The following is a 22,142-nucleotide window of genomic DNA, read 5'->3' on the forward strand; positions in this document are numbered from 1 at the left end:
CGTGTGTCTGTACATGTGTGTGTACTTGTGTGTCTACTTGTGTGTTAATGCTTGAGTGTGTACTCAAGTGTACCTGTGTGTGTGTGCTTGTGTCTCTACTTGTGTGTGTACCCGTGTGTATGCTTGTGTCTGTACTTGTGTGTGAATGCTTGAGTGTGTACATGTGTATGTACCTGTGTGTATGCGTGTGTCTGTACTTGTGTATGTACCTGTGTGTGTATGCTTGTGTGTGTGTACCTGTGTGTGAACATGTGTGTGTGATTATGTGTGTGTGTACGTGTGTGTGAACATGTGTGTGAACATGTGTGTGTACATGTGTGTGAACATATGTGTGTGTACCTGTGTGTGTACATGTGTGTACTTGTGTGTGTACCTGTGTGTACATGTGTGTACCTGTGTGTGTGTACCTGTGTGTGAACATGTGTGTGTGTACATGTGTGTACCTGTGTGAGTGTGTGTGTACCTGTGTGTGAACATGTGTGTGTACATGTGTGTACCTGTGTGAGTGTGTGTGTACCTGTGTGTGAACATGTGTGTACCTGTGTGAGTGTGTGTGTATCTGTGTGTGAACATGTGTGTGTACATATGTGTACCTGTGTGAGTGTGTGTGTACCTGTGTGTGAACATGTGTGTGTACATGTGTGTACCTGTGTGTGGGGGGGGGGTGTGTGTGAACATGTGTGTACCTGTGTGAGTGTGTGTGTACCTGTGTGAGTGTGTGTGTACCTGTGTGTGAACATGTGTGTGTACATGTGTGTACCTGTGAGAGGGTGTGTGTGTGTACATGTGTGTACCTGTGAGAGTGTGTGTGTGTGTACATGTGTGTACCTGTGTGAGTGTGTGTGTACCTGTGTGTGAACATGTGTGTGTACATGTGTGTACCTGTGTGTGAACATGTGTGTGTGTACATGTGTGTACCTGTGTGAGTGTGTGTGTACCTGTGTGAACATGTGTGTGTACATGTGTGTACCTGTGTGAGTGTGTGTGTACATGTGTGTGTACATGTGTGTACCTGTGTGAGTGTGTGTGTACCTGTGTGTGAACATGTGTGTGTACATGTGTGTACCTGTGTGAGTGTGTGTGTACCTGTGTGTGAACATGTGTGTGTACATGTGTGTGTACATGTGTGTACCTGTGTGAGTGTGTGTGTACCTGTGTGAGTGTGTGTGTACATGTGTGTGTACATGTGTGTACCTGTGTGAGTGTGTGTGTACATGTGTGTGTACATGTGTGTACCTGTGTGAGTGTGTGTGTACATGTGTGTGTACATGTGTGTACCTGTGTGAGTGTGTGTGTACATGTGTGTGTACATGTGTACCTGTGTGAGTGTGTGTGTACATGTGTGTGTACATGTGTGTATCTGTGTGAGTGTGTGTGTACATGTGTGTGTACATGTGTGTGTACATGTGTGTACCTGTGTGAGTGTGCTTTAAGGACATCAAGAGTGAACTCTGGGTGACAGTTTCATCCTGATGTATTTGCGGCTCCTGTAACAGGATCTCAGCCTCTGGTCCGGACCAGGACCGAGTAAGTCCAGCTCACAAGTGTATCCCAGAAATATCTCCGCGCTATTTATAGCGTCAGAGTGCGGCGGAGAAAAGGAAGTTCACAATATTTCATTGACGTTTGTTCCTCCGCAGTAATCTGAGCACAAGCTGCAGTTTCCACAGGAAGGCTGGAGGTGAACCCTGCACCCCCCCTCACTGAACTCAGCCACTCCCCGCCAGAACACTCAAGGAAATGGGATCAAGAGTGACAGATTTACTAGAACTTGCTGCCCTCTTCAGGGCTCATGTTACCGCTCTCTGTCGCTATGGAAACACAGTCAACACGCCCTTTTCACTACTTTTTTTTTTTCTACACAAAGGCTCATTTTAAGGCTCAAATTTCTGACTTTTTGTCAATTTATCACATGTTAACCAACACAATGTTGGATTTATTTTTATCATTTTAATAACCTGTTCTATACTAAACATTAACAGGGATTAATTTTGAGTCATGCTTTACCTATATTTATTATATAAATGTATATTTTATTTATTTTCTTTATGTATGACGCTAATGCTAACTAGCATACGACGCTAATGCTAACTAGCAAATGATAGCATAACCACAGCAGAATGTTGGCGCCATTTTAACGTTTTTAAATATCATTTAAAGAGAAGAATACAGGCTTAACTATTGTTTTTTATAACAGGTACATTTCTGATTCAGATATGTATTTAATTTTTCTGTTTTGGTGCGATTTATTTCTGGAACGATCAACTATTTCTATGTGAATTTAATGTTAATGACAGCGAAAGGTTATGAATAAAAATAGAGCAACAATCAAATGTTTTTCATGGTCCAAATTAGCATAAATTATTATTTTTTAACCATTGAATAATTATTCAATTTAATAATTTCTGTAATAAAAAGGTTATATTAGTTTTTATTGAAAAAATAAGATATAGTTTTATATTATTTTGTTGACATTCCCATTCCAATAATTCGAAATTAAATAAAATAATTAAACCCTTTTAATTCGTATCATTTTTAAAGCTTTATAAAAAATACATTAAATAAATAAAAAAAAAATCAAGTTTCAACATTTTAAATCATGTACTATTCTGATAAACTTCCAAAGATACGCGTGAATATTTTCCTGGTGGTACCCGATACTTTTCATCAAAATCAAGTCTAGCTCATTGTGACGAGTCCATGAGTTCGGCAGCAGTCGACCTTTGAACCTTAGCGGCAAACATCTGAGGAGACGGTGACATCAGCGACACGCTCGTCTAAAAATAGAGCATATGAATAAATCGCATAGCGGCGACAAACACACGACACACACACACACACCGGTGGGTTTGTAATCTTTAATTTAGATCGTTTAATGTTAATTCCATGCTGTGTTTCAGTAAGAACAATCCAGACTCCCCGTCTGTGGCTCCAGTCAGATATCCAGTAGTACAAATCAGCTCCAAGTTACACGTGATGAGGCGAGACCAACTCAAGAGAAGAAACAGAAACCGCAAAAGAGAGAAAACACCTCTGAACTCAGAGGAGTTTAGTAACGGAGGAGGAGGGTGAGGGAGGGAGGAGAAGCAGCAGATTATTAGTCAACACATGCAACAACCGATAATCTTCATTTTGGGGCTCTTTGTTGAGGAGCGGGGGGGCCCGACCTGTCTTTTTTTTTTTTTTTTTTTAGCGACCACACACACCCAATCTGCGTTAAGTTCCAACCACTAGCTACAAGTCCACCTGCGGAGATTCAGCACGTGTGCACGGTTACAGTATTTCAGCACAAAAAAGTTTAGTCCGGAGACGAAAAGAAACAAAAAACCCACTACGGTGTAAAGAGTTCAGCACTTCTTCGCCCCACGTGGATATCAACGTTCCTCAAAAAGCTACACTAAACAACCAAAGGGCACTTTGAAAAGATCTTCCGACTGGCCCGAGAGAGAAAAAAAAACAAAAAACAACAAAAACGTTTAATGATTCGCATGACATTTCACTAAAACAGATCAAAATAAGCTCCCAATAACTAAACGTCAACATCAGTAATAAAAGTTAATTTCTGTAATTACATTAAGAAAAAACAATCTCAATACATCCAGCAACTGATACAAATATAAAGAGAGAAGCAAAAAAACCAAAGTTTGTACCAGGACAGAAGGAAGAATCCGGGGCCTCTCGTCTTTTTTCTACCGTCTGAATGAAGTGGTATCTTACTCGCTGGAGGGGCTAATATAAAAATAAAAAAAAGAAAAAGAGTTAAAAATTAACTGGCGGTTCCGTGGCCCCTGAGGAGGGGCCCTCGGAGCTCAGAGGTGGAGGACATGGGAGAGGAAGAAAAGAAGGAAGCAGAAAGAAGAAGAGGAGGCGGGACTAGGAGTGTGAGGGGGTGAGGGAGGGAGGGTCAGGAAAGGAGGGAGGGGAGGAGGGTCTGAAGTCGTAGGCTGAGGGTTGGCGTCGTCTCACTGGGCCTCGTCCTCGGCGTCTTGCAGTGCGTCTGTGTTCTGGTCGTCACCTGCAGAGAAGAAGAGGAGGACGCGGGTCAGGGAGGAAGAACCTCACGACGAGTCGTGTTTGATTTCAAATACGATCGATCGGAAGAACGTCGTCGTTTCTTGACGACCCGTTTGGTTCGGACGAGGAAGAACAAATGTGTCGGATCTGGTTCGTCAAGTCATAGTAGACGAATGTTCATGTTGCTATGGTGACGTAAAGATGCCAGTGTTTAAGATAAGAAACAGGTGTAATAGGTTGAACAATAAGTGGTGAACTAATGTTGAAAGAATTTGTGAAAGAGAAAGAAATAAAGATATTTAAGATAAATTTGGCCAATTAGAAACCGCTGTTGTAGAATAAAATATCTTATAACTATAATATTTTTGCATCAGTAATACGAAGTTATTCTGATTTATATCGCGATTATTTTGTCTTGTCTGCACATAATAGGATTTAAAAAAAATAATCTTCCACGTCAATGATATAATCATTACAGCAGCAAAAGTTATAAAATTAGTTATTTTGATTAAATAGTTAACAATGTTTGAGACAGAGCCGAGTCGGGGTAAAAAAAGAGAAAATATTGGTTCACTTACTTTTCTTTCCACGATACTGTATACAATAGCAATCTTTTTTTTTGTAATTTACAATTAAATTCAATATTCAAAGTATTTTGTTAATTTTTATGTTTCAATTAAACTTCTGGTCACTAGCTGTCATTACACCCTACGCCCCAAAACAAGAAGGACATCCCGCTGGATGACCGTGGATGAGAGGATACAGTCGAGCTTTTAGGGCTGATGTTTGGACATATTTTGGTTTCAAAACAAACGGTTACGACTTCGTCAAGAGTCATGTGGTCTGTAAATTCTGCAACACCTGAGCCAAGTACTAGACAATACTACAAATAGATACTCTTTACTGCAGTATCGCAATGTATTGTATTGTTGACCCTGTATCATGATAAGTATCGTATCTCTTGATTCTTGCCGACTCATCATTTGTGTGCAGCTGAACAGTGGAAACTAAAACACTGCGTAGTTTCATCTTAAAAATAATGCATTATAACGTAAAAGTGACATAAAAAAACCTAATGGATGGAGAGACGGACTCGGCCTCTGGATCACGACGAGAGGCAGCAACATGCATGTGACTGGACCACAGACAGATGAAGAAGAGTTCTGGCTCCTGGTTCTTCACAGGAGGATGTGAGGAGAACATTTTCACAGAGAGACCAGATCGAGGCGAGACCACGTTGCACCATCAGCACACTTTGAATGTCACACTCTGGTCTTTGTTTATTTGTTTTGTCCGCCTGTGACATGACAACAAGGCGCTCGTTCTGCAGAGCTTTGATTATTACAACCTAACATGGCTAATACTAAAAAAAAAAAGATCAATGTTATGGTTTTTAACGAGTATTTCTCCAACATTAAACGGGTTGAGCAGTGCGACCACACTGGTCTAAAGACGGTAAAACATAATTAGATTAAAAGTTTTCTAGTCAGATTCCTCTAGATCTTCAGAACAAACAAGTCTGAGCGTGTGATTCTAACTCATCCGTTCGCAATAGTTTACCTTCTCTTCTCTGAAACAACAGGATAAACCATTGGAAATAAAATAAAAAATGTGCACGGAAGACTAAAAGTCATGAATGTGTATTTCACTCACGCAATGGCGCATAGAAATTATGTTTTAAGTCAAGGACAACATGTTCAGCGATTAACAGACGGCAACGTTCTCTCATGTTAGCACATGTACAATTAAATAAATATGAGTTTAATAAAAGTGCAGTATCTTGGTCTACCTGCCGCCTTTCATTTTTTCACACGCTACTAATAGCAACGCTCCTTGTCACTCTGTAACAAACAGGTGATTTATTTGAACGGCAGAGTCAAAAATAACCACAAAAGTGGGAGACACCAATTTCCACACCCACATTAGTTATGGTGCCAAAAGAAAAAGGTGAACTCCCATGATGCCTTTTCTACAAACTGCTCTATTTAGAGACACCTAGTTTGTGTTACTAACTCTACATCTATGTTGCAAAGTAAAACAGGATTGACGGTCGTGTTTGGTTTGCTGGGCGGCAAAGCGGTTCAGGTCACCATCACTGAGGGTTTTTAAAGAAATAGCAACTTGTAGCAATGTAATGTTAAGTTCGAATAAATGTTGTAAACATAATTCAATAAACGAGGGTCTTTTTTCATTAATCTTGGTTTCCAAAGGTAGTTAAATACCAGGAAATATACTAGTATTGGTGTCGACTAGTGAAATGTTGCTATAGCAACAAATCTTAACCCCAGTTAAGATGCTTTTTGGGCAAAATTAAAAAAAAAAGAAGTTATTTTCATGAACCTAGAATGTGTGTTTAGATTACGTTTGACCTTGACTTGTGTCAGTTTAGAAAGATGAATAGATAAAACTTTACGATCCACAAACTAAGACTTCTGCACATTTGCACAGAGACGAGCACATTTGTTCTTGTGCGACTCTCCAAGACAAACACTGAACCGAGCTCTTTGTGTGACTGGGTGAGAAACTTTGTGCAAAAGATCAAGGCGACAGGTGATCTCCACGCTGTGGACAGTCAAACACACTCATCCGCAGACGCCCGTGACATCATCGTGACTTGAATCTGGGTGTGGAGCCGGTGAGAATGCAGCATGTGTGAACAGGTGATTCACTGGTGAGCGAGTGAGGAGAATGCAGGCGCACACAGCAACACTTACAAAAGGACAGTTAACATGGGAAAACGAACAGGTTTGTTTCCTTTAGGACTCTGAAGCAGGAGATGAGAGAGAACAGAGTGTGAAGGCGGCTGGACTGTCCTGAGTTAGTGTTTTGTAAACTTGATACATGACAGATTTGTTTTGTAGAATGGTGATATCTTTTTATTGTCGATACTGTCGAGACTTTAATGCATACAATTTAATTTCTGTTTCCCCTCATTTTAAACAATCATTCCATTTGAAATGTTATTTAAACAGATGTTTATTCTTTAGGCACCCGAAAAAAATAAACTAGTGCTTGACAAAAATCGAAATCTAGCATAAAGAATGGATTATTTTATTTATACCTTATAAATTATAGATAATCTTCAGAATCGATACACGCTTGATGGATCTACTGACTCCTTCAAGAAACATCTTAAGACGCTTTTATTTGTTCAGGTTTTTCCTTGATTTTCTGGAACTCCTGTTGTGTTATCAGTTTTATATTGACCTTTAAAGTATATACTTTATTGAATATTGTTTTGATTGTTTAAGCGCTTTGTGACCCTGGTCTCGAAAAGCGCTATACAAATAAAAATTACTTACTTACTTATAAAGTTTTGGTGTTAAAACTAGTGGTCACAGGACAAACATTTGTTCAATTGAATGAGGGGTTAGTTAAGTTGTTGTTTTTTTTTTTTTACAAAATGAAGATTATTAAAGATTATTTATCACTTCAACGTGTGGAAAGTACAACACAAAGCGGCAAATTAAGTCGTCACTTTACCTTCTCCCTGCATGTCTGAAGTCCATAGTGTCAGGTTGTCGCGTAACAACTGCATGATAAGCGTAGAGTCCTTGTAGCTTTCTTCACTCAGAGAGTCCAGTTCTGCGATGGCGTCATCAAAGGCAGCTTTTGCCAACCTGTTTGAAATCATTTACAAACGGGAAAATAAATACATCAGCCCAGTGTAACTGACATCAACGACATTGTGAACCAATAATGAATATTAAAAACAGTTACAACATACAATTTTGATTTTGTTTAAAAAAAACAACAAAAAAAAACATTTTTTCATGCATCAATTCAATCTCAATTCCAACTCAATTTTAAGGTTAATTCCACTTCTGGCTGGAACCATCGGGTTCCACTGACTAGCAAATCATCTGTGGAACAGATACGGAGACAACCTCCTAAATTGGAGACCCATGTGGTCTCATTGGCAAAAAAAAAGTCTCCTAGAACCCATTATAAGGAAGCCCCCCCCCAGCATTTATAATATATAAATGCATGGGCATGGAGGTATTTCTAGTGACAAATATTCAGTAGTTAATTGAGAAAATGCTTGTGACTAACGACCAAAACCTAATTTGGGTTTGAAAGGAAAGAAAGTCCATCACAAATAAGCTCATGTTAAGCTTTGTGTTCTACTTTTGTGTACTGGACAACAATCTAGAAGGCGTCACGTGGAGCAAAGATTACCTGCAAGCACGATCAGGTGAGTTGAGGATCTCATAATAAAAGACTGAGAAGTTGAGGGCAAGTCCAAGGCGAATGGGGTGCGTGGGCGGCAGCTCGGTCATTGCTAGATCAGTTGCGGTCTTGTAGGCCACCAAGCTGTTCTCGGCTGCTTCCTTCCTACCGTTGCCTGTGGCGAACTCTGCCAGGTACCTGTGGTAGTCTCCCTTCCTGCAGTATATACAGGGACGTTACACATAACAACACACACAAGGTGGTATTTTAAATTACTGCAACTGAGTCGATTCCAGACGTACATTTTGTTGTAGAACACCTTGGACTCGCCCATGACAGCGGAAGGGAGTAGGTGTCGCTCAAGTGCTTCCAGGATGTCGCCACAAATCGATTTGAGCTCCTTCTCGACCTGAAACCCGTGAACATGAATCGTTAGATCACTTGATATCGTCTACTCTCAGCCCCCGCGTGGTTCTTGTTAGGGGTGTGAGAAACTACCGATACATTTTAAGTAACATTTTTTTGTACACAATACTGTATCAATATTTAACAGCAAGGTGCAAATATTTACAAGGTTTGTACACGTTTGTGTTGCAATTACACTACACTCCGCAGCCAAAGGAACAACGAAATTCCACCAGATGTCAGCAATAACTGTGGACGAGAGGATACAGTGGACTCCATCAGTTTGGACATATTTTGGTTTCAAAACAAATGAAAGCAGTTACGACTTTGTCAAAAGTCATGTGGTCTGTAAATTCTGCAACACCAGAGTCAAGTACTTGACAATACTTAAAATATCCTTGTTCTTATAGTATCAAAATACATCTCAATATAGTGTATTGTTGCCCCGGTATTGTGACCTGTATCACGTCGCCAGATTCTTGACAATCTTATTTTCAATAATCATTTTAACAGAATATATTATGGAAGTTATTTGAGACAGAAAAAAGCTGCACTAACACAGGATGACAGTCAATCTCTTGAATCCCATTCAGTCTTTGACACCATTCCAACTTTACTCCCATCTCCATGACACACACACTGGCCTCACCCACAATAATACTCATCGCCTACAGTAGACGTTAGAGTGCCATGCTTGCCAACTGTGACTCACAGGCAGTCTGTCTAGCAGCACCTCGTACGCTAGTGCTACTGAAAACAGGGTGTAGCTCATTGGCAGGTTCCGAAAAAGGGATGTGGGGAGTACTTGTGGGTCTAGTTATAATACATAATGATCGTTTGCAGACTTACTTCTTGCCTGTAGCTCCGGATCATTGAGATTTTGTTTTCATCCTTGTTGTCCTCCTTGCCCTCCTCCTTCTGTTCGATGCTGCTGATTATCCTCCAGGAGGCTCTCCTGGCTCCTATCACATTCTTGTAGGCCACTGATAATAGGTTTCTCTCCTCCACTGTGAGCTCCACGTCCATGCCGGCGACGTCCTTCATGGACACCACCATCTCTGTGAGGAATCAACGGCAGAAATACGCTTTAAATAAACATTGTACTTTGTTAAACTAAAATATAATCATCATACTTTAAAAGCATAGAAGTACATTCTTTATTATCCTTCTGCTCTTAGAAGTGGTTTAGCAAGTACAAAAGTATTATAATTAATGACAGGATGTAACAACATCCCGTCATTAATTATAGTCTTAACACTTAAAACGTTCATATGAATTCGATATGCCTATCCCAACCTTTTAGCCAGCTATTTATAGACATCTTTGTGTCGAACCCTCAAATGAGTTGTCGCTACAGAAGAAATGTTGAACTTATTAAAAAAATATTTATAATCATTCAGTCCCTTATTCAAGTTAAAGGAACTGGCATACGAGTATTTAAACTATTTGTTTTAATCTTTTTTGACCTGAGCAACACAGACATTTAGAAACACAGTGGAAATCTGTATGTTTATTGTAAATTCAATTTAAAATATACATTTATTTTACACTATTTAAAGTTTAAAGTATTTTAAAGTTTAACACTATTTAAATACAAACGATAAAAGTAGAATAGTAAAAATAAATTGTGATTTGAAAGAATAAATAAGAGAATTATGAAGGTCAAATCTAAAGTTAAAAATGTATATTTAGAGTTAAAAATAGATTCCCTGAATTTTACTTACTTATCGTTTCAATCAAAAACACCAGTTTTAGCACATTTGTAACATTTAAACCATCTTTCACGTCATCATACACAATCGTGTCCAGACGACATTAAAAAGGAATTTGAATGCATCTTTTTCTCGACAGCAAAAAACCTCATCTTAGACGGCTGGCACCAACCCAGCAAACACATTTACCAATTACCCACTTCAATAATGCGTGTATGGATTACAGTGGACTCAGGCGGTCAAGCTCACTGTGACGGTACGACAAGACGATCACAAATTACAGCAGACAAGGGTGGAAGGTTACAGCAGAATTTAGGGCTTTTGGTCGGAAAAAAAAAAAAAAGCAAGAGTGGACATTTGGGCACTAAACTATAAATCACGAGTCCAAATCCCCTGAGTGAGTCATGGCACATTCACAGATGGTTTCCGGGCAACGTGTGAGCACAGCCTTCTATAAACAGCCTGAGCCCAGCCTGCAAAGGTATGGCAGTCCTGGGACTGGACCGAGGGGATGAGGAGGGATCCGTGCAGTCGCCGGGGTGTTCCCCCTGCTAACCGGACCTGCCTCCCCAATTTTAATGAATGAAACAATCTTACGATATTCAGTAGAATGACATCGCAAGTACATTCAAGTCATGCAAACCAAGGCGATGGTTGAAAACTTACTTTATTTAATAAAGTTTTTGACAAAATGTATTAGAAACGTTTACAAAGCTGTAAGACTTGTTATTGTTTTTTTTTTAATTTAATTTATTTGAAAAAAGTGTTTCATATCCCATTTAATAAAATACATGTTTATTAAATTATATATTACACAATAAATAGCTTATTTAGATTTATCTTTTGCATTTTTTGTCCTACGAAAAATGTCTAAATATATTTTTAAACAATATTGTCGTAAATATTATATATAGTCAAATAACAGCTTGATCTTGATATTTTTTTTAATCATTTTTCTTTTCAATTAAATTGTTTTGAATAACGAGTTTCCACCTTCAAATTAAAGCTCCTTTTATTCGTCCCTGGGCTTGACGGCCCCTAACAGTATTTAATGTGGCCCCTGAGGGAATCTAATTGCCCACCGACAGATCTATGTCATACTACACGATTCATTAATACCTCCTAAACATGAATACCCGTCATTACAATCAACTAAATTAAGCGACTTAACGATATATTTTTCCAAACCGGTTATATTTTTCTATTTAATCTCATTCTTGTTGCAGGGGAGGCAACTCCTGACAGCTCACGCTCCACTAATCCGCCATTTTGTTGTAGCCCCCCTTGCTAATGTTAGCCACCATTTAGGACAATCAAACCAATTTCCTTTGGAAAAAAACAGCTTCGCCATTAGAATTCCCGTCGCCCCGTGAACTTGCAGCGTGTCAGAGATGACGAGACGAGTCTTGCCAGCGACGCAAACGAAGACATTTTACAACGAAGCCACAACCATATTGAGCCCAGGCTAACACGTTAGCTTCCCCAGCCAACACACACTCCCTCTCCGGGCGCCTTACCGTCATATCGCTCCGCCTGCTCGGCCAGTTTGGCCTGATAGACTAGATTATCTCGGTCTCCCATTGTGCGTCAAAGGAGATGGTGAGGCAACTGGATTTGTGGAGTTGAGAATCTCAGGTAAAGATGGTAGACGTGCCAAGCCTTTCAGCGGTTCCTAGAAACCAAACCGGGTCGATGAGTAGTGATCCGCCCCGCCGTGGTGACGAGCAGCTGCATCCGGGTCCTCCTCACATGAATCAGCAGCACAGTCCGCTGCTCGTCGTATCCACTTTTAATTCTATTTATCCAACGTTTTGTGTGAGGAAAATCAGAAACAAACACGCTGTTGCGATGTTAAAATGTGGCGCATTGCGCATATAGAAATCAAAAGGTTTATTCTTATGATCCAAAAAGAAAATTGCAGGTATTCTCTCCCCCTCCATCACTCTTTATACAACACAAAAATAAGTCCCTTAGTATCAAGTACCCCCATTTTTTAACACTGGGTCTCCTCATTCAACAGTTAATGTTCAAATAAATATTATTCGTAATTGTTCAGACTTAAATTCATTCCCCTCAACTACCTACCTTTTTTTCTCCTCTGGTCCCATCACAGGTCAGATGCTTGTGGTGTTTGAAAAGTCATAACTGTATATAAACCTCGAGAAGTTTCCTTGTTACGGCACCTGGTTGGGATCGTGCGGGGAAAAAATAAGCTCCAGATGGAGATAGATTGACAGCGATGATGATTAGGATGATGACGGTGGTGAGATGCATCATCACAACTGTGTTGACGTATTTTACATGATCTCCTGTATAGTGTGTAAAAATGACCTCCCACCAAATTGTACCTCCACTGATAAGAGTTGAAATACTTGTATAGAACAAAACGTTTGGTACGATGTTAAGACATCACTGAGATTATAGAGGAACACAAAAATAAGAAAAGAAAAGAAAAACGACCTGGAAGTACAGCATGAAAAAAAGTTAGTTAAAAAAAAAAAAATACAATGCAAACTCAACTAAGAAGTTCCTCATGCTATCATGTTCTGTTCCTTGTTCGAAAAAAAACAACAAAACAAGTGACGGACCAAACTATTAATTCTGCAACTCAGAAACAAGTGAGGGACAAGATTAAAAAAAAACAACATTGTAGTGAAAAGATCAGAACAGACTAAAACAATCATTTGTCATGACTTTATTTACTAGTATATTAACACATTACATGCTACAGAAAATAAAAAAGGTAATTTCAATCGTCTTGAAAGAATATAGTGTTATAATAAAATGGCACATTTGGATATTAACACAATTCCCAGTAGCTGTTTTTGCCACTTCTCTCTTTGCTGTAGAGGAGCTGGAATGATTCTCATGCAGGGCTACTTTTTAAAATACTTTTTTTTTAAGGTTGGTGACATGATCAATGTGCATTCGTTTAGTGAAATAGTAAAGTAGCTCTGGAACAAACTGATTACAAGGAGGCAGAGAAAGAAAAAAAAAAAAGATCATAAAGCTGACAAGTCAAAACTTTTTTTCAACATGAATGACAAGATGGTGTGAATGTGGGGAGAGCACATCAGGTAAAGTGATTAAGAACAGAAGCCACTGTGAAATGTAGAAGTACCGAGTGCATTCCTGTCTCTGCCTTTAAAGTGACACCTAAAGGTTAGAAGGTGTATGGCACGGACACACTGTACAGCGTTTGTAAGTTTGAAACAGATCAGAGCAGACCACTTCTACATCGACTAGACTATTGAACTAAAAAAAATGAGGGAAATGATTGTCATGTTTAATAAAACTCAAAAGAAAACAAAAACGTGTAAAGGTAGTCCAGACTACGGTTCTAGTGGGTTGATCACTTGAATACAGAAATTAAAAAAAATCAACTACAGAGTTCATGTCGGCTCGTTCTTCATAAATGTAAACGGACAAGTAAAATCATAAGGGGTCGTTTTACATAAAAGGCTTTAAAAAAAAACAATTATTGAAAGATTAACAACGGAGGGAAGGTAGAAAACAACACTGGTTTTGTTGGAACAACTCAAGGGAGTCTATTTTTTTAAAGGATGAACACGTAAGCGGGGTTACAAAAAGTGGTGGGAAACTTGAATCAACTTCATTAAAAACAAAAAACAAAAACAATAAGAAAACATGAGCCCCCCCGCACCCGAAAAGGCAGTTTCAACCCATCTCTAATTTGTGTCATGCTGCAACGTAACGTGTAGAAAAACCACCCTGTTTTAAAATGAAGAAAAACTAAAAATGTAGCACATATGTCATCACAGATTCCATCATTTTTGTAAATTATCTTTTTTACAAAAGGTCATGTCGTGTCATAGGATCCACCTTAAACAAAAAAATCTGGGTCTCCTCAGTTCTTTTCAGATTCAGAAGAATGCCACAGATCAACTCTTTGTCTTAGCTTAGTGTATTTGGGAATAATATTTTTCACAAATAATTCACAATCATTATAGAGAAAAACCTGTGGTTCCCATCAGAACCTCAACCAGATCATTCACCAATATTTGGAATAAAGCTCAAACAAAATGACGTTTTTTTGTATCATAAGAATGATCCAACCGGCTGTTATAAAAACTGAGTTAATGGTTTAGTGAGAAAAAAAAAAAAAGAATAAATAATAAAAATGAATGTGCCTTGCTCATGGTGCTATTCATTTTTAGTTAAACGGTTACAAGTTCAAACTACGAAAGTAGTTGGGTTACTGTTATTATCGCCCATTTTCCAGATCCAAGCAGCGTGATTAATGTTACAGTGTGGTTAGGTGAGGGCTTCTCCAACACGGGAAGAGGAAGTGGTCAAATTTGTGCAGTGAGGAGTTCCTGGAGAGTAAGAGATTACAACTGGGAAGGATTCGGGAAGATTGTTAAAATGCTTTGAAAAAAATCAAAAAAAAAAAAAAAAAAAAATCCCATGTATAAATGATACTTCCGTTGTGAGCATCATTCAGAAGAAAGGGGTGAAGGATGGGGTGCTGTAGTGGTCAGATCTGTTTGTTCTTTGTGAAGGTGAGAGCTGGAGCAGACGAGGCCGGAGGGCAGGCGGGGTGGCGGCGGTGGTGGTGGGGGGGGGATCATTGAGGTGAGGCAGGGTCTAATACTAGCCAGTCCAGTTCGTGCCCGACCGTCCGCTCTCAGCTGAGCTCGTCCTCTGCGTTGTGCTGGTCCAGCAGTTTGACGTGAGTGAAGGGAAAGTGGCCGTGCTTGCCTTTACATTCGCCCTCCCACTGGCCGTTCACGTTGATTTTGGTCACCATCACCTTGTCGCCCACCTGGACGGGGGGGAGAAAGTTTACAGTTGAGTGTCAATGAAAGGTCACGACAAGTGGAAAAAAAAAAAAGGAGATTATATAAGCGGTTGTTACAGAGGAGTGGCCGCTGTGACTGTGTCATTGAACCTGAGCAAACAAGCTGGAACACACAGTTCCAAAGATCAATCTGGAGCCGGGCTAGGAACGACTCAGAAATGTTACAAAGCTGGTTTCAGCACAACATTGGATATTCCCCTCTTTAACCAGCACAGTTTTATATTGGCTGAAAACAGATGTTTTAATATGCATTTAATTGTAAAAATATTGAATATTGAATAAAAAAAAAAATTATATTTGACTTTTTACCCAAGTTATTCTATGGTCTACAGTTCAATAAAGTGTGTTTAATATAAAAATATTCTATAATAAAATCAAGTATTCAAGGCATTTGTTCACATTTGTGTTGCAATTTAACAACCGGCCACTAGATGGCAGCAGTCATTACATCCTCCGCAGCTATTGGAATAAAGAAATCTCGCAAGATCCTGGCGATGACTGAGGACGAGAGGATCTAGTCGACATCGGCAGCTTTAAAAGCTGATGTTTGGACATATTTTGGTTCCAAACAAAAATGAAAGTATTTTCGAAATCGCCAAGAGTCACGCAGTCTGTAAAGTAGGACAATACTAGTTACAGTTTAAAATCTTACAGTTAGCAATATATATCGTACCGCTGTCCCTCTACGTATGGCATCACCTGATTATTTCCGATAGACACCACTAAAAGTTTATTTTAATGAATTTAACTGTAGGAAAGTTTTCATAGCATAGTCAACACACAACGAAGGATATAAAGATGGATCTACGTTTGTATTTCAGAAGAAAAGAAAGTATTTCCAGGTGATTTAGGATAAACAAATGTGGAAAAAGTTTGATTTCTTGACTGTTAAATGCGGCTGTGAATATTAGTAAGTTCATTTTCAATATAAAAAAAGAATTCCATGCAATGCTGCTAAAATCAGAATCAGAAACTTGCATTGCCAGTGTTGTAAGCACAGAACCGAAAATGTTTTTGTGATCGTGAATGAATATATAACTATTTAGGCGTTTCAATATTTTTCCAGTGGTCGATTTCATTTCAGACAAATGATTGACATCCTTTATGTTAGCTACTAGTATTAAAGTCTGCGGCAAGATTTACACCCACACCTTGATATGTGGAATTATACCATAGATGAAGTTGAAATGAAGAATCAATTTTCTAAATATTGAGGGCATAACGCAGTATTATTAAGGTATTACAATTGACATGAATTGCTTTGAGATGCTTTAAATCCTTTGACCAGTATCTGGTATTTATCATCATTAGATTTTCCTGCACAAGAGATGGAAACCCCCATTAAACCTCACTTCTGATGGCCGTCTCTTTCTCATATAGTACAACTGAAGCTTTTTCACATTAGAGACAACATACGTATTAATAAAAGCAAAGTCTGGCTAAAAGCTGGTTAGCAAAGAGAGCCTTAGAAAGACATTTGACTCTATATACTGAGAATATGTTAAAAGACCTCAAGATCAGCGAAGAAGAAAATGCACTCATCATCCTGGAGTGGTCAATTTAAGAAGGGTTAGTAGATTTATGAATTAAAATAATAAATAAAATAACCAAGATAACTTCACTTTAGAGTCACATTATTTGACAACATGTAAACTTCAAGCAATAACATCTTGACTTTTTCTTTTCATATTTTCTGTAATGATGGTCTAATGATGACTCAGAAAATTCTTAATTACTCAACCGGGTCTGTGAGTGTCTCACATTTTGTAAACAAAAACACTTGATGTATTTGAATATGGCACATTATTTTACGACATTGCAGTTACACTTATTAGGGGTCTCAAGATCTATATATTGTCGCTTTAAGAGAACATTTTTTTCATTCAATTATTAAACTCCTATAATTTAGAACATAGTTTTAATCCTGAATACAACCCACTGATGTATCAAATACAGTCTGAACAACGGACAGGGTTAAGGAGACAAATGGAACCCAGGCTGACGCGAATTCATTGGGCACACTGAAATCAATAGTCACAAGTTAAATCAAATGTGACCAGTCACTTGGACACAAAGCTCTGGTCTGCAAGTCAAACAGTCAGTGAACAGTTCCATGTGTTACCAGAAGAACACAGAGTGTTTTTATACTGAGGATTGACTGAAGAGCCAGACAGAAAGATGCTGAATGGATTAGTGCATCAAAAGGAGAGATAATCCCTGAACAACACGATAAAACGTATTACTACCATCCACTGTCAATGCGGATCATTCATATTCAAAACACAAATAACAACTAGGGAGACTAAATATACTCTACCGAGTAATTTATTGTTTTTTTCCTTAAGAAATAAATGATCCCAAACCAGTTGTTCAGTCGGTCACAGCTGTTGGGCTCAGAACGACTCAGGGCTGGTGCCGGTGTGGAGCTGGCTTTTGTGGCTTTGTCCCAGCAATGTGAGGAACTATGTTCGACCGGTGTTCTGGTTCAGACCTTTCAGTTGTATCACAAAAATAAACTTTCCTACTAGTAGGAAAATATTGATGCACTTCTTAACATTGTGATATTTCTTTCACAATACTATAAATATTGTTATTTACAATAAACATGAAATTCATTCACTGTGTTGGTTCATTTTCTATGTTGAAATAAAACTTCTGGCCACTATGTGGCAGCAGTCATTACATTCTCTGGCAAATTCTTGGCTAAGACTGAGGACAAGAGGATACAGTGGACTCCCAGCAGCTTTTAAAGCCAATGTTTAGAGATGTTTTGGTTTCAAAACGAATGAAAGCAGTTACGACTTCATCAAGAGTCATGTGGTCTGTAAATCAAGTAAAACCAGAGTCAAGTACTCAACATTAGATATACTGTATACCCTTAAACAGTATCACAATATATCGCAAGATATAGTATTGTTTTCCCTGCATCTTAATAGGTATGGTATCACCCGATTCTTCCCAAAAAATATCCTTACAGACATGTCTTGCCTAAATACTCTGAAAGGTTTTTAGGGCTGAATTCAAAATCTGGATCAAATATGAAGTTCTAGATATAAAACAAAACAATATTGAGAAGTAACAACTTGCAGGCGAATTCTGTTAATCTGTTCCTTATAATCCCGAAGACTTTCGGAACTCGACGCAAGACTCCTAATGAGAGTATGTCGGATTTTGCGCAATGAGGAAATCTGAGCTAATTATTAACCTTTTTTCCTGCGCCTGCTGAGTCACTCCTCGGCGAGATATAAGGAGCAATGACAGGTGAAAGAGGGAGAGGCCAAGTTAGTCAAAGTATCATTTTAAGACTCCCCTGAAAGGTCTGTTACAAATCACTGCCCGGGCGTTCGACAACAAACACGGACCAACACTTGTAAACTTCACAAGCGCAGATCTGTCGTGTATCATTACTCTGCTAGTCTTTGCTCCGGGCTAAGTCCGGCCACTGGCTTCACAGAAGCCAGAGGAAATGGTCCCGCTCCCAAACACAAACTATTTCCTTCCCTCCCAACGACCCGCTCTATGGGAGCTCGCTCTGGCTTCCGGGCAGTTAAGAAAAAAAAAAAAAAAAGAAGCCATCAACAACCGAGCAGCAGCAACATAATGGTACTTTTCAAGTTTGGGTCAGAGATACAAACCAGGTGGGTTTAGAAACAAAAGCAATTTGTTTTACTCCGAAAATACTCAGCTATATGATCACCTGCTAAGGTTGTTTCAAGACCAATGGCCTATTGCTCACACTGTTACTGTAACAGGTGATTTATTTGAACAGCAGATACACTTCCACACAACTTAATGGGAGGCACTTATTATCACACCTACTTTAGTTATGGTGCCAACTAAAAAAGTGAACGCCCATCTTACCTTCCTACACTGCTCCATTCAGTGACTTTACTGAATTTTATTTACACGTCAATATGTCATGTCAAACAACAACATCGCAGCTGATCTGTCGGTTGGCTGGGCGGCAAAGCATGATGGAAGCTCTTCGTCGAGTTTGCAAGCCCAAAGAAATGTTATTAAACAAATGTTTACAATTTTAACAAGTAAAAAATTAAATTAATTATAATGTTGACTTCATAGATTTTGTTTGATACCGGGGTTATAACCGCCGTAATAAACTAGCGACCCATATGCTAGGTTAAATCCAATCTTAGACTTAAATCAGAGTTCCTCTTTGATGAAGGTTAATAATAATACGTCCAACAGTACGCTCCTCGTATTGAGAACGAAACCCTCAAATAACTTGAAAAAGAGGGACATTTTACTTCCATTTTAACGAAGTAATTTTGTAACAACAAAGACATTCCTACCTCTAAAGCCAGGGCGGTCTTGTCGTAGGCATTGGGAACCCTCTTCTGGATGGCCCTGGCATAGACCGGGCCATTCTGTAGATTTGGAAGAGGTGTCGGCTGGGCGTACTGGCTCGGGTCTCCCAGCAACGGAGCTCCCGCCTGAGCTGCGGAGCTATCGGAGTTAGCCCCCATTCCTCCTACCGCGCCCCCAGGAACGCCGGCCCCCCCGGCCGAAGTCGGCGACGCCGGCCGGTATTTCTCGACGTACGGCACTGGAATCATGCCAGCTCCGCCTTCAGAGTTCTGAGCCCTCCACCACTGCTCCTCGGGTTTTTCCAGAACGCGTAGAACGTCGCCCTTTTTAAACGGAAGATCCTCCTCGTCGTTGCCGGGGAAATCGAAAAGTGCGCGCACGTATTCATCTTCCAGGCGAGGCGGGGGGGCGCAGCCGGCTCCGGCGTTGACGAAGGAGGCATATTTGGATTTGTTGATGGGTTCTATTAAGGTAGTGGTGTCCAAATAGTGTATCTTGTAGAACTCTAGCAAGGCAGAAAGCGTGTCGAACTCCTGGTCACCGATACGGTACCTTGGAAGGGCCGAACCTGGGGGAGAAACAATATTTTGTAACTAAGTAGAAGATGAGTTTATGACTTCAAGAGCCATTTTTAGTTCATATTCTTGAGAAAACAGAAGTATTAAAGTCATAGTTAGTATGAGTCATTACCCTGAATGTTCCAACTCACCCTCAACTAAGGGCTGAAAGATTTTTCATAGATAGATAAAACTTTAGTTGTTCCTTTTTTCGAGTAATGGGCAGAAATCTATTTCCAAAATGATGGTCGCTTCCAGGGCTCGCTTTTCTTTAGTCCAAAAAAAAAAAAAATCACCAAAAGCATCTCATCTTGTATTGAAGCGTTGACATGATTTATATTTTTAAATAAAAGAAAACTATATTTTAAGTTTGTTTGTATTGGAATTTTCCAGATTTAGGCTAAATCTGGGGCAGAACTTCCACTACAAACAAGATTAAAGTATAAACTTGTTTGATTATTTGTTTTAAAAACATTCTGATGTTGGCACTTCAATACCAGAGGGATGTTACAGACGAGCAATGTGGAGGTATTTGGATGTTTTCTGGTGTGTCTGGTTTTTTAGATAACAGTGAGCCCTTAGGACATGCATTTCTGCCTGTAACTCCAAAAAGACAAGGTTTACCAAGAAACTTCTCCCAACCCTTAGTTGAGGGGGAGTATAAAATAAGTGAAATTACTTTTTTTTTGTGAACTATCCCTTTATAAATATTGAGAAAACATGAGGAAGTAAGGTAAGGTAAGACTTTATTGATCCCTCAGTATTAAGTAAGTAAGTAGGTGATTTTTATTTGTATAGCGCTTTTCTAGACCAGGGTCTCAAAGCGCTTAAACAATCAAAACAATATTCAATAAAGTATATATTTTAAAGATCAAGATAAAACTGATAACACAACAGGAGTTCCAGCAAATCAAGGAAAAGCCTGAATAATTCCTTATTTAGATGCTGTTTATTCCAATAAATTAAGGAACCATCAACCTTATCACGTACTACATTTAGTGAATATATATATTTAATGTCGATATGAATTTGAATGTTCACGTTTTTAACTCTTTAGTACTTAAAATCTGATAGTGTAGTAGATTTGTCAATGAGGAGTGGTTGTTGTTAAAAATCATCCCAAATTGTTGCTGCTGACGTAAAACGAGAAGCACCATCTAACGTAAAGTGACTTAAAGAAATATAACCTTAAAACATTATTTTTATATTATTTAAGGTTTGGCCTGTCATGTGTAGTGCAAGTCATGCAAAGAATGGTCACATTAGCGCCCCCCCACCCCCCCAAAAAAAAGAAATAAAATCTCCCTCCTTTTGCAGACTTACCTGGACCAGACTGTCGGTTGTTGCTGATGCTGTTGATGATATAATGCGAGACTTTAGAGTTCTCGGACACGGACAGCACGTAGTCTCCGGGGCTGGTGATGGATTTCCGGACCAGGAACACGCCGTGCCTCTGCCCCTGCAGCAGCGACACCGCATCATGCCTGCTGAGCCGGATCCAGTACCAGCTATCGCGGTCCTCCGCGTCAAAATTTCCGGCCATGTTAAAGGCTTTCTTGCGGCGAGGCCTTCACCGTCTCTCCCTCTCCCTCGATCCAGAGGCTGAACCCTCAACTCATACAAAAAACTTTAGCGCCTAGAGCACGACATCCGTAGCCGGCCGTCTAGACATGGATTTTTACCGAACTAAGAACCACGAGAACCGAGTCAAAACAAGCCTTACGTGACAAATAAGTGGAAACTACGTCTATTATCGGCGGTTTGTTCGCTCCGGAGGTTTGTATTTGAGGGGAAAATCCAGCCAGCGATGACAACTAACTTCAAAAACTGAAATGGCGGATACGGGAAAACAAAAAAAAAAAAGGGCCCCACTCACCGGATGTGATGTCACGACTGGAGAACCCGCCGCGCCAATGTAAAACTCGGGCGCACACGGCGACACTCAACATCCGGTTGCTTTGAAAAATAAAACCTATAAAGTCGTATTCGCGACGTAAAAGCGACTAAAAAGTGAAAAGAAAAGCGCAACGATCACGGGATTCATAAATATTCATCACCCGTGGTCGATAGATGGTGATATTTGATTAGAAATAAAATACAATTGTAGTCCTTGTCATGGCACTGACTCTAACTTGA

General features: G+C 39.4%; 2 protein-coding genes across 3 annotated transcripts; both read right to left on the minus strand.

Annotated features, from left to right (window-relative positions):
- Positions 1–2,844: 2,844 nt before the first annotated feature.
- Positions 2,845–12,035, minus strand: ywhae1 (tyrosine 3-monooxygenase/tryptophan 5-monooxygenase activation protein, epsilon polypeptide 1). Of its 2 annotated transcripts, none has more exons than XM_087796189.1 (6): positions 11,819–12,034; positions 9,439–9,647; positions 8,487–8,593; positions 8,194–8,400; positions 7,498–7,634; positions 2,845–4,015 (listed from the first exon to the last, which is right to left on the minus strand). In XM_087796189.1, the coding sequence occupies exons 1-6, from the start codon at positions 11,880–11,882 to the stop codon at positions 3,963–3,965; spliced, it is 777 nt and encodes a 258-aa protein (XP_087652315.1). In that variant the 5' UTR covers positions 11,883–12,034; the 3' UTR covers positions 2,845–3,962. The 2 variants fall into 2 exon arrangements, with proteins under 2 accessions (XP_087652315.1, XP_087652316.1); XM_087796190.1 differs by lacking the exon at positions 2,845–4,015 and adding an exon at positions 6,721–6,778 and having other exon boundaries at positions 11,819–12,035.
- Positions 12,036–12,981: 946 nt separating this feature from the next.
- crk (CRK proto-oncogene, adaptor protein) lies at positions 12,982–21,931 on the minus strand. Its single transcript, XM_087796188.1, has 3 exons — positions 21,330–21,931; positions 19,434–20,017; positions 12,982–15,087 (listed from the first exon to the last, which is right to left on the minus strand). Exons 1-3 carry the CDS (start codon positions 21,547–21,549, stop codon positions 14,950–14,952), a joined length of 942 nt encoding a protein of 313 aa, XP_087652314.1. The 5' UTR covers positions 21,550–21,931; the 3' UTR covers positions 12,982–14,949.
- Positions 21,932–22,142: the final 211 nt, after the last annotated feature.

This window comes from Callionymus lyra, chromosome 7 (genome assembly GCF_982586985.1).
Source record: "Callionymus lyra chromosome 7, fCalLyr1.hap1.1, whole genome shotgun sequence".
Lineage (NCBI taxonomy): Eukaryota > Metazoa > Chordata > Actinopteri > Syngnathiformes > Callionymidae > Callionymus > Callionymus lyra.

Coding starts and splice junctions, on each gene's coding strand:
- ywhae1 (XM_087796189.1), bottom strand. CDS start 11,882: ATGGGAGACCGAGATAATCTAGTCTATCAGGCCAAACTGGCCGAGCAG. Junction 8,594..9,438: donor TCCGGAGCTACAGGCAAGAA/GTAAGTCTGCAA, acceptor CACGGGTTTCAG/GTCGAGAAGGAGCTCAAATC. Junction 4,016..7,497: donor TTCAGACATGCAGGGAGAAG/GTAAAGTGACGA, acceptor TCTTCTCTGCAG/GTGACGACCAGAACACAGAC.
- crk (XM_087796188.1), bottom strand. CDS start 21,549: ATGGCCGGAAATTTTGACGCGGAGGACCGCGATAGCTGGTACTGGATC. Junction 20,018..21,329: donor CAACCGACAGTCTGGTCCAG/GTAAGTCTGCAA, acceptor TTTCTCCCCCAG/GTTCGGCCCTTCCAAGGTAC. Junction 15,088..19,433: donor AGACCGCCCTGGCTTTAGAG/GTAGGAATGTCT, acceptor CCCCCCGTCCAG/GTGGGCGACAAGGTGATGGT.